This window comes from Sturnus vulgaris, chromosome 7 (genome assembly GCF_052056855.1).
Source record: "Sturnus vulgaris isolate bStuVul1 chromosome 7, bStuVul1.hap1, whole genome shotgun sequence".
NCBI classification, from domain to species: Eukaryota; Metazoa; Chordata; class Aves; order Passeriformes; family Sturnidae; genus Sturnus; species Sturnus vulgaris.
Genome location: NC_142249.1, coordinates 22022081 through 22034303, shown reverse-complemented (window position 1 = coordinate 22034303; position 12223 = coordinate 22022081). Strand labels below are relative to the sequence as shown.

At 35.9% G+C, this 12223-nt stretch overlaps 2 protein-coding genes across 6 annotated transcripts in view; one reads left to right on the top strand and one right to left on the bottom strand.

Moving 5' to 3' along the window:
* PPIG (peptidylprolyl isomerase G) overlaps positions 1–8408 on the top strand; it is a 25318-nt gene extending 16910 nt beyond the window's left edge. The window contains exons 9-13 of the mRNA XM_014880192.2: positions 406–610; positions 1586–1753; positions 2229–2313; positions 3138–3274; positions 3602–8408. Coding sequence (XP_014735678.2) covers positions 406–610; positions 1586–1753; positions 2229–2313; positions 3138–3274; positions 3602–4721 — 1715 coding nt within the window. The 3' untranslated portion in view covers positions 4722–8408. The remainder of the gene's footprint in view (positions 1–405; positions 611–1585; positions 1754–2228; positions 2314–3137; positions 3275–3601) is intronic.
* LOC106855484 (cilia- and flagella- associated protein 210-like) overlaps positions 204–12223 on the bottom strand; it is an 18325-nt gene continuing 6305 nt past the window's right edge. For 4 of the 5 annotated variants that reach the window (XR_015804848.1, XR_001403373.2, XR_015804849.1 and 1 more), the window contains one exon: positions 10655–11047. The gene's annotated coding sequence lies outside the window, so the exon portion shown is untranslated. Of the gene's footprint in view, positions 529–10654; positions 11048–12223 lie in introns of those variants that run through there. The other variant, XM_088168052.1, reaches the window with a different exon arrangement.

The window sequence follows — 12223 nt, the reverse complement described above, 5'->3', positions numbered from 1 at the left end:
TCTTACTAATGATTTGATGAAGTCAGTGAAACCTGAAGCTAAATAATTTTTTTTATAAACACGCTGTGAATAAATTTTAAAGAATTCTTTGTATGTAGCTTATATTGTATAAAACATCATCAAAAAACTCACATGGTTCTGCAAGTGTTTGACAGTATAAATTTTAGACTTAAAGTTTCATAAATACAAATCGTGAAAATGTCTTATTTTTCCAGACATATCCTTTATTATACTATGGAGAAACAATGTTTTTCCAAAATGTCAATTTGTTCTTAAGTATTTTGATGAAGTAATCGCGTGACACAATTACAAGAATCTGAGACAGTTTCTTATTGGGGTGATTTTTCTGAGATTAGTTTAGAAGTGTTTAATATTAAAATGTATCTTTGCTATTCTGATCTAAAGCCAAGAAAGAAGAAAAGAAGCGACACAAGTCATCTTCCTCATCCAGTGACTCAGAAAGTTCAAGCGATTCAGAATCATCTTCTGATTCATCATCGGATTCTGAGAGTGCTTCAGAAGAGAAATCTAAAAAACGGAAAAAGAAACACAAAAGAAATTCCAAGAAACATAAGAAAGAAAAGAAAAAGAGAAAGAAAAGCAAGAAAAGGTCATTTTTGAGATTTGTTTTGTTTTGTTGCATGTATACCATACAGTACCATTCTCTTTTCTTATAACTACAGACTACTTTCCTTTAAACTAGCAGTGCAGGTTTGGCAGTCTGGGAGATAGTTAGTTTCCATATACAAGAATAAATTTTTTTATCTGATTGTGAAAGGTCATGTTCATGTGTCTGTGACTGCAGCTTGTAGACGAATAAAGGAATAGACTAAGACTTCAGTTGGCTTGAAAACTTGAAAGAGTGGTAGGTTTGAAATGGGTAGGGATGCTTTGTTGCTATAAATTTACTTCTGTACAATTCAGTTTGAACAATATGCAGTAGAACATACAAAAATGTAGTATGCAGGAATATAACAAAACATAAAATCAATAAATTAATATGCTTAATCTTTTTTTGTCTGATATGCCAAAACTCTTGCAGTTTTACTGGAAGATAATAAAACTGAGAAAGCAGTGTGAGATAAAAGTGATGTTAGTGCAAGTTACATTTTTCTAAGCTAGCAGTGAAATTTAAGAAGTGTTCATTTAGGGCAGTGCTGCCCTATGTTTCTGTGCATCTAAGCACATTTCACAGAAGTTTGTAAATTGCTTGGAATTACTATAGTCTGTAGACAGTTACATATGCTAATGTAAAATCTCAAATTTTAGTCTCCTGATACTGTTTTTTAAAGAAAATAAATTAAGCAGAAAAGTTGTATCTAAATAGAGAGCATCTATATGTTCAGTGTTGCACCATTGGAATTAGTAGAGAAAATGTGTTGGTCAGAAATCTATTACAGTTGTATACTTTGGAACAAAGATATCATGGGGGAAAAAAGTTCTTTCTCAAGTAACTCTGTTTTCTGCAATTCTTGTGGCATCAATGTATATTGAATTAACAGAATTTCTGAATTATTTAAATAGATTGAAAGGTCTTCCCTCATCCAAATAACTCATTATGCATATTTTCTATACAAAAATAAAGCTCATCCAGTGAAAGTGAAGATGAAAATACTGAAGCACAGCCATTATCTACTGTCCGTCCTGAAGAAATTCCTCCTGTACCTGAAAACCGGTTTCTGATGAGGAAAAGTCCTCCTAAAGTAGATGAGAAAGAAAAGGAGAGAAAAAGCAGAGAGAAGGAAAGAGAGAGGTAATATATATGGTTTAAGTCTATGTGCTGGCAATGGTTTGGTCACGTTACTGGTTTAGAACTCTAATGTTGAATCTTTCCCTTATTGAACAGTTCCATGTTGTAAGCACTGCTGGAAGAAAAATAGATTTCTCCCTTTATTGGAAACTATTGTCTTTGTCCTAGAACAAAGGCTTAGTCTTTGAAAATTATTTTAGTGAATAAAGAATGTATAATGACTGGCTCAATTTCATTTAGAATGCATTGCAACTGTCCAGTCTGAGTCTATAATTTATTCTCTTTTCAAAAATTGAAAAACCAGGAACTCTTCTAAAACTATTTTGGTCACAAATTGAAGTTTTACTGTGTAAATGTTACTATCTGCTGTAAAATAAAATTGTGTGTTTTCATTTAGTTTCTGAAGACGTTTTAATGTTGATTTTCCTTCTTTTTTAATTGTACAAACATTATCATTCTTTTTTTTAATTATTTTTAGTAATCTATCAAATTCACAGTCAACATACCAGAGAAGGCTGTTAGTGACCAGATCTGGAAGGAAGATAAAAGGAAGAGGACCAAGGGTAAATGTTTTTAGTCTGTTCTTCAAAATAAGCAAGGTGGTAGCACAGTCTCACTGCTGTTGTTACTAGTCATGTTTATTGGGATAGTTAATTTTTTTAAAATAAGCACATCATAATCGATTTGGGGACTGTAGCTTGAAGGAGGGAAGAAAGGAAAATTAAATCACCTGTTTGCATTACTGGGTCTGTTTGAAGAAGAGGGTGAGAAAGAAAATGTTTTATTTAAGTTAATATGGTAATATTTAAATTGGTGAATGGAAGTAGCTCAGAAAGGGTTCTAGTGAACACAGAACCAGTAAGACATCCGTGCTAAGAATGTGGGGAAGACTTCTCCCCTTTTTGGCAGGGGAGAGCTGTCAAATTCTCTTTTTAATATTGTGAAGCCATATGCCATGTGCTATGCATATGTAGCAAATGGTTTTAATAACTGAAGTCTCTATCCCTCAAATCTTCAGTAAAATCCTTAACAAGTGGGAAATACTGGTTTTGCATTACCTGTCAAAGATGCCAATCTTCATTGTTAGTAAACAATATCAGCTTTTGTGTGAATTAAAAGTAGCAGAAAATCTCTTGTCAGATTACAACAACCCTGAAGTAGACTTGATCTTAAAATCAGTTTTCTGATCAGTTACTTTTTATCCCCTCTTTAATTGAATATCAGATTTTCAGTCAGTTAGTAACTTATCAGTGGAAACGTGGCATATATGTGTGAAGTGTCATGTTAGGGGTTATGTAGAACCAAGTTCCGGTGGTGAAAATCTTGCTGAGCTATCACAGCGTGTGAAATTCAAACTGAGGCAGAATTTTCTCTTTTTCCTTCCAAGCGTTACCGGACACCTTCCAGATCCAGGTCAAGAGATCGATTCCGGCGCAGTGAAACTCCTCCACATTGGAGGCAAGAAATGCAAAGAGCTCAAAGAATGAGAGTGTCTAGTGGAGAAAGATGGATAAAAGGAGACAAGTAAGATTATTTCTTTTGGAACATGTGCCTATATGTAGATTTTTTTTTTTTTTATTTTTAGTTCTTAAGGTTTTTTTGTTAATTTAAAAGTAATACCTTTTATCTTGGATTTTCAATTACAATTGCTTTCAAGAAGCCAGGGTGCCGACTTGGTTATTCCATTATGTAATTGCATCTGAGTTTAACCATGCTACTGCAAATACATTGTTATTAATACAAATGTTCTGATGTGAAGTTTTAGTTGTCAAGCTGTCTCACTTCTGGTTTAATTTTTCAGAGTGGAGGGAAAAGAAAACTTTTTAAAAATTGTATCTTTTTCTCTCCAAGGAGTGAAATAAATGAAACCAAGAAAGATAATCAAAAGAGCCCAGGAAGAGGAAGAGAGAGAAGAATTTCAGACCATAGGCAAGTTTCTGAAAGTCCAAGCCGAAGAGGGGAAAAAGAGAAGAAGAAAGATCACAAATCCAGCAGTAAAGACAGGGAGACAAGAAGAAATTCAGAAAAAAATGACAAGCATAACAAAAGCAAAGCCAAGAAGAGAGCTAAATCTAGAAGCCATAGTAAAAGCAGAGAGAAATCGAAAAGTAAGGAGAGAGACTCCAGGCACAGCAGACATGATGAAAAGAGGTTAAGATCAAGAAGCAAAGAGAGAGACCATGAGAAAGGTAGAGAAAAAGAAAAGCGCTATGATTCTAGAGGGAGAGAGAAAGAAAGAAGTAGGAGCAAGGAGAGAAGTAAAAGAACAGGCTCAAGAAGTAATGAACAAGAGCATAGGAAGAGCAAAGACAGGGAGAAACACAAGTCAAGAAGCAAAGAACGTGAGCATGCTAGGGGAAAACACAGCTCCAGCAGCAGAACAAGGGATCGAAGCAAAAGCAGAGATAGGGGTAGGAGAGGAAGATCAAGAAGCAGGGATAGGGATCGCAGTAGAAGTAAGGACTATTCAAGGAATAGAGACAGAGAAACAAGAAGGAGAGGAAGATCAAGAAGCAGAGAAAGGAGAGGTACACCAGATAAATACAGAGGAAGAGAAAATAGGAGGAGGAGAGAATCAAGGAGTTCAGAGAGGGATGAAAGTCAAAGCAGAAACAGAGAGAGGTATTCACATAGGGAGAGTAGAAGCTCATATAAGAGGAATGGTAGTGAAAGCCAAAGGAAGAGGCGTTCAAAAAGCCGTGAAAGTAGTAGTCCTGAATCTAGCAGAGATAAGAAGTCTAGTAGAGATCAGGACAGAAGTCCAGACTCAAAAAAGAGACCAAGTAGCAAAGAGAGAGAATCAAAAAAATCATACTCACGCAGCAGTAAAGAAAAGGAAAAGACCAGATCCTCAGCAGAAAAAGAAATAAACCAAAAATCAAAGAGTCAGGAAAGAGATCATGCCCCTAGTAAGGATAAAAAGTCTGATCGTGAAACAAGTCCTGGAACAGATGATGACAGGCATGGATGAGTTTGTGGACTTAATGTTTCCATCGTCTCAAAGTTTTAGAGACGTTTTGGGGAACGCCTTTTTTAAAGATGTGGACTTCAGTTTGGTCTTTTGATAATCTAAAACCTGGATCATTTGTACTGCTAAAGTTTTAATAAACTTGAAATGAAAAACAAATTACATGTGTAATACAGTGTGCTGTGTTTTAAATATTTCATTGGATTATGTATCCTTCTTGTGTGTTGTCAGCTAGAAAGGTATCTTCCATGCCACTTATATTTTTTACCTGATGAACATAGTTCAGTGCAAGCAATGGCTGCCTGCGAAGAGGTTTGTTCCATATAAGAAGAAAGCTGCAGATAAACTACATGTCATCTTAAAGCTAGGAGAATATTGCAAGGTGTCCATTTCTCCAGTCTTGCTGCATTTGTTTTTCAGTAGGTATAAATCCTAAGGAAATTTATTTGTAGAGGTAAATTATTTTCATTTTTATCGTAATCACAAAGCGAATTAATTTAAATCTTTACTGTTTGTACTTCTGTCACTGCCAACAGTAGAATTCATTCATGTTGTAAGGCAGTCATCTGTGTTTAGGAGTTATTTCCTTGTCCTAAAAAAATTTTTAAATGTTCATCAGCATAACTTTGTTCCCCTGTAACCTGTTTCCATTCCATGCTTTCATGTCGTCTACTGCAGAAATGGATGCTTCAGACTACGTTCCTCAGTTGCCTAATTAGTGGATGCACAGAGATGAAACAGATTCCCAGAATTTACAGTGGGGTCAGATAAGGAACCAGGAAATCCTTTGAACTTTTGTTTCTTAACAACTCCATGAGAAAATTCTTGCAGATCTCCAGTACTTGTTTTTGGAGTAATTGAAACAGAATTTCAAGTAATGTTTTAAGACATGCTTCTAATTTTTTTTTTTAACTGAAATTTGCTTTTTTCCTTGTTTCCCCTAATTTTAAAGACTGTACTGTGAATTCCTTCTCATTCTCTATGTTGTGTGTCCCTCAGACCAATTCCCTCCCTTTTCTGCTTTCCTCTCCTGCCTTTAGGTCCCACCTCCGTTTGTATTTCACCACCACACCTTCACATAGAAGAGAAGGAGTTTGGCTTGTGTTGCTGCAGCAGTGCCCCCATATGTGCAGTCCCCAAAGAGTAGCTGGTATGTGGTAGCTCAGTGCAGTGGTCTGAAAGGATAGAATGTGGTACAAGCCTCAGCACTCCTTCCAGTCCATGAAATTATTCACACCTAAGACTGGCAAATCTTGGAAGTCCTCAAGGGAAGTGACAAGCATTAATCTTTAGCTGTGTCAAAGCAAAACAATATTGTAATAGTTGCAATTTTTGCCAAATCTTTCACTGAGTGACACAACTTGCTTTTACTGTCTTTGTAATGAGTTTGTCAACGTTTTCACTTTATAATGCACTTTGTGATCAGTGTTTGTTTACAGCAGATTAGGAGATATGTGAAAACTTGCTTAAAATTGTTACCCAGACAGTTATTCTAAAGAATAGTTGTGTCTTGAAAGCAAAAGAAAACCTAGGATTGTGAACAACATAAGTGATGTTTTTAAAGGAAGAAAACTGGAAATGCGTAGAGTGACTTTTTAGCAGAATAGTTAGTGGAGCTGCTTTGGCTCTCAAGTGTTTTTTTCCGTTTTTACTATGTTTTAGAAACACCTCCTGTGGATTTTGCATTTCAGTGGTCATTTTACGCAGAATGTTTAAAAATGTTCCTGGTCCACGTGTGGGTGGATAACACAGCTGTTATTTAAGAGAACTCAGTGGACTGAACCAAAGACCTTTATAGTGGATCTCTTTCTGAATTTCGTAGGACTTTGGAGAAGTTGTCCTATTTTGGAGGACTGTAATAAGAATAAAGGTAGGAAGTTGGGCTTCAGAAAATGTGTGGCAGCTTAACCATGCATTTATACTGTGCTATGCATGCCATGTCCTTCAGAGTCTCATTTGAAAACTGTCTGCAATGTTGTTTCATTATTTTTAATAGAGCTGATACAAGAGCAAGCTATTGTTGAAGAAGTTTATTTGCACTACTGAGAATATTCTTGCCAATATCACTGAAGCTTGTATGAGCATGTGAACAAAACAATCCACAACTATACTGACTCTGCTATAGAAGAAGGGGGTAAAATACAGGCAGTCAGCAATGCAACAATCATAGAATATTTTTTTTTAATTGTGTTTAATTTAAAATCTCAAAATGGAGATTATATCCAACTGTAGTTTGCAGCTGTAACTACTTATTTTAAAACATGCACTTGCATACCCTTTTGTATGGACTTTGTTACAGTTCATAAAATTATTTGCACAAGTTAAATGGACTTTAATTCTTTTATAGCACATTAAAAATTAATCTGAGTTGGTGGCATAAAGCCCATATTCTTGTTCTTAATAGACTTTGGTTTTGTTTAAAAGCTGGCTACACTAAATTGCTGGTGGTGGGATATAGTTGCCTGTATTGTATTTGGTGGTAAATCGGTTTAGTGGGGAGCATTTTGTTTAAACTGAAACACAATTGCAGTCTTGTACAAGGGAGGCCTTGCCAAATTTGTGCTTTTCTTTATCAAACTGGAAATTGAGAATGTTGGTTAAGAACTTGGTGGGACTAAAGCTCAGTCTCAGGGACAGCAAGATATCCCCAAGCACTAGTCAGTTCTTGCTGCCCTGTGAGGAGGCACTGACTGTTGCTCTTGCAGTCCTGGAACTGTTTATTCCCTCAGTGACAGGAGCTTTCCTGTTCCCAGCCTCACAGTAGCCACCGTGTGCTGTAGTCACAGTATAGCTCAGTGCCATCTTTGACATCTGTGTCAGGTCATTCATTGGCTTTTGGCTCAGAGGACCGATTTAGAAGACTTTAGGTATTCCAGAGGCAGTAAAAACAATGCTCATGATCTTTCCTTGTGAATGCAGGAAAAAAGTAGAGGAGTACAGCTTTTTCTGCTGGTACCCCAGAACTGACCTTACTCCTGGGAATTAATGAACCTCAAGACACAATGTAAAATGAGGGCAGGGATTAACTTTGTAAGTGTACGTTTAATTGTCCATACAGGCTTGAAATAACTTCCAAAGGTTAGACATGCATTCTCTGTTATACCGACCATAGATGCTGAGATTTTACTAATGCCATGCAACATATAGATACCTGGAATGCTGAATTTATAATTGACAGTGGCTTTCCAAACTTTACTAGAAAGAGACTGTTATTTTATACTGGATTCTCTGGGTACTGCCATCAACTCAGAAGCAAAAATTCTTGGTGAGTGTGGGTAGATAGAATGTACAATTATGTAGACACTATTACCTGTAAAAAATGTGTTGCTGTCTGCTAATTCTTTTAACACAGCCATAGTGTTTCAGTTGTTCTGTTCGTTTTAGTTTGTTGTTTTTAAGAAAGATAAAAGACGGTTATTACATTTTAATGCTTTGTTATATTTGGTTGTTAGAATTTTAGCCTAAAACTTTGCACTTTGTACTTGAAATCCCAGACTACAGGCTTTTCTTGCAGTGTTCTTTGTCAGATGCGTTGAAGAATTTGCAGTGATCCCCAATAATGTCTAATTTGTAATAGTGTCAGCCTGGCAAATGGATTTTAGGTTAATGTAAACAAAAGAAGCAGTCCTTTAGCTGCTTTTTCTGGAACTGTTGATTTATTGAAGCAAATAAAGTATTTTTGGAAACACCTCTAGGGGCATGGTAGACTCATTGCTTTTGTGATAAGCAAAAAATGTATATTCCTGCTTTTAGGACTTTCCTTATAATAGAAAACCTAATGATATAAATGCTATACTTTTATAAAAGGAGTAGCCATTAAAGTGTTCTTTTTGGGGGTTGTTCATTTTGTTTTGGAGGGGGTTTTTTTTGCGATTGGGCAGTTGTCAGCCACACTTCTAGATGTGGCACTTCAGTGTAATGGAAATGTAAACAACTGTTATGTACCTTCCCTTTGCTGAAAATAGTAATTTTCCTAATGCAGTGTTTAACTAAATTATTAAAGAAAATACACATTGAAAAGTCTGTGAACTGCATTTTGCAAAATTTGAATTTGGTACAGTTCTGCAGTTACCTAGCATAAGATTTTAGCTTTCCATTTTGCTGCTCATGTACTTAGAGTTTAACTCTTGCTTCTCACCCTTAAACAACTCATGTCATTAGGAGCACTTATTCGACAAAATTTTGTTGTGTAAAGGCCAAGTGTAATGTTAATTGTTTGGGGTTTTTTAAAGTATCATATGAAAATAAGTTTTCTAGTTCTAGTATGAAATTTCACAAAAGGAATAGCAGTTATAAAATATTTTAAAAGTGACGAGTTTAGATAGTAAAACTACATAAAGGTAAAGGTATATTTTGTGAAGTAATTAGTAAATTACTAAATCGTAAAGTCATTGTTCAAATAAAACTAATAGGGAAATTAACATGCATAAGATCAGAAGAGAAATCTTGAACTGCTGAATATGTATATGATTGGTTTTACATTTTTATTTGTATTCACAGAAGCTCTAAGACATTAAAAGGACTAAATAAACTGAATTAATGCAGCACCCTGATTTTGAATTTAAATTTTGCAATATGTAAAGCACTTAAGGACACTTTCTATTTTTGGCAGGAAGCTAGACATGGCTACATATCCCCATTATAAAAGGTAGTCTGTATGTGGCTTTAGCCATAACTGCTATTGAAAGAGTGGATGAAAGGATTGGATAGAATTTAGGCATATTAAATTATGAACAGTGGTGAGATGAAGTAGCTGGTAACTGGGTTCCTTCAGCTAAAAGAATTGTTAATTATACCAGCAGTATTGTGCATGTAGCATTTAGTAGAGTATTTTGTAATTAATCTTAGTCTTCTGCACATTTTGTAGTTTATAGTTCGTAACAGGGAAGATTATTCAGTTGTAAACTGGGAGAATGAGCTCTTGATTTGAAATGTACAAGTTGTGCAGTAAAGTAGTTCTCAGAAATAAATGCTTTTTTTGCTTATTTGTTAGCATAGTCCACATCTGCCCCATATGCTTCTTGCAGTATTAGCATCGTCTGTATTTAGAGAAATAATCATTTCTAAGTCATATTGGGCAGCCTGTGCTTGTAAATGCACAGAATATTCCAAGGGTCCACAAGAATCAGCAGGTCAGCTCTTAGCTGAGTGGGCCACACAGGAACCAAACCCACGAGCTCAGCATCACTGGCACCATGCTCTAAGGGCAAATGTGCTTGGCCAACCTCCAGCCTTCTAAAGGGCTGATACTTTGAGTACAGATTTACAAGGCAGAGTTATTTGATGTCAGGATATGACCTCCTCAGTTAAACGAAGATGGATACATTTTTACTGACTATGTGAAGTTAAGATTTTTATTCCATGTTGCATTAGATGATTGTGTAAAATAGCAGGTACAATTAAGAATTTCTACAACAGAACGACAAGTGACAGTCTATTATTACTATATGGTAACATATAAAAATGTAACCATGTAATGAAGCTGACCTGGTGTCTTAATTGCAAACTGCTTGTTGCCAGCTATGGTCTTGTACTTGAAAAAATGCAAGTCTTTGTGTCTGTTTATGAATGTGAAGCCGAATAGTTTTCACTAGTTACAGAAGAATTATCTGTTCAACATGAATGTAAATGGAGTAGTAACACAGCTTACAGTCAGTTTAGAACTGAGTGAAAAAACAATTTTCAATCAAAAAGTCACCTACAGCAGTATCACAGCTTGGCTGGTTGGCAGCAGAGTGCTTAGGAGATGACAGAAGAGTGTTCTTCCCATTTCCTGTAGTCAGCCAGGTTAGCTGGAGTGCTAGATACAGTCTTGCTGCAGACATCTCCCATAAGGGATTAAAAGACTCAGCCAATGCCACAATTTCTCAAGATACTATTTCTACCTCCCATTGCAGTCTCCAAAGTAAAAGTAGAAAACTGTCACAAGTAAAAGGTACAGTCAACATGGATTTTATTGTTACAGGCAGATGTACTCAATTTTGATTGCTCGATAAGATTTTTTTTTTCAAGTCAAAAAGCTTGAATTAAGCCTGGAGGCCCAGCAATATTCAAGGAGTACAGTACATATGAACTGATAGTTTACCTTTGGTTGTTACCTCTTGACTTTCTGAAAAGAATCTACTGCTTTGTTCCATAAAAATATTAGACTACAGTACAGTTGCAAGCTAGGCACTTCTTGAGCTTGAGTTATAGGCAGGTTCTAGCAAATAGCATGTCTTGTAACTTGGTCCACAGTTAGCTTCTGCTGTTGGGCACTGATTGGTTTTGCAGGCACACAGAACTTGAAAGGAGAGAGTGGCTAGCTTCTTAGTCCATTGTAGATGCTTCTGTAGTGGTCAAATGTATTTATAAAGAAAAAAGAAACAGTTTAAGTGTATAATTAGTAGCTTCTATTAATTGTATATGCACTAATTGTAGCTGAAACTAATGCAGAAATACTTATAAGCTTTACCAAAGATAGTTCCAAACTTTTCCCTTGTCCACTGTGTCAGTTGTTGAATTTTTCTTGGTCTGCTCAGTAACACACACTTCTTTTCAGTACGTGCTGCTTTTTCTGTCTAACCTTTGCTTATTTTCCTTTTATACAGAAAAGGAATCAGACCAGATGCTACTCACTGGGAAAGGGGGGGTGCAATTGTTATATTAACAGATACGCAGTGTTGAATTTTCCTGGACCTGCAGTACTGATGTTCAAGCCCTTCAGTACCCAACAGAATTGTTAATTTCTCTGGATAATGTATTGGAGTTGAGGCAATCCATAGAAAAACAAAGTGCCATGCTGGTCAACAAGCAAGACAGTGTCAACAAGCTACAAACAGCTCTGCCTTAAGACTGCTTACTAGAGATTGGTTTACCAGATCGGAGGACAGATTTGAATCATTCATTATTCACTTAAATACATAGTAATATCAAAGTCAGGATATACCAAAACAAAAAGAAGCTTAGGTTAAAGTGGTGGTAGTGCAGTAGTGTGAAAGCAATGACTTCACACATTACAAGATTAACAAAGCCTATACCACAACTTACTCTAAACAGAAATTAAGATAGTTCCAAATAAGACCTCTCATATGGTCTTCTCAAATCTCTCGCCTTCACCTCCTTCTACAGTCTTGGCCTTCACTGATTATGGGGATTTTTGCATGCTATTTATAGTGAATTTTTGTCTCTCAAAAATACACTGCCAGAACAGGAATGAAGATCAGTATCAGAAACAAGGATACACTGCCAGAACAAGGAGGAACATTACAGACTAGTTACAGCACTCTTCCATTCAAGAGATAACAGGAAGGCCTAAGTTAATAACAGACATTTGGAAGAATTTAGCTGTTGAAACAGAGTAAACTTATTTGACCTAACATGACAAGGAAACTTTGAAAATATTTTTTTTTCTTTTTCAGAAGCATAGAGCAAGTTTGTATTGGGATGTGAAAATGTACATCCTTAGTAGTCCCATGGTGCCAGCTGTTCTGTTCATGAACAATTTGTTTCCAGGTATGTATCCT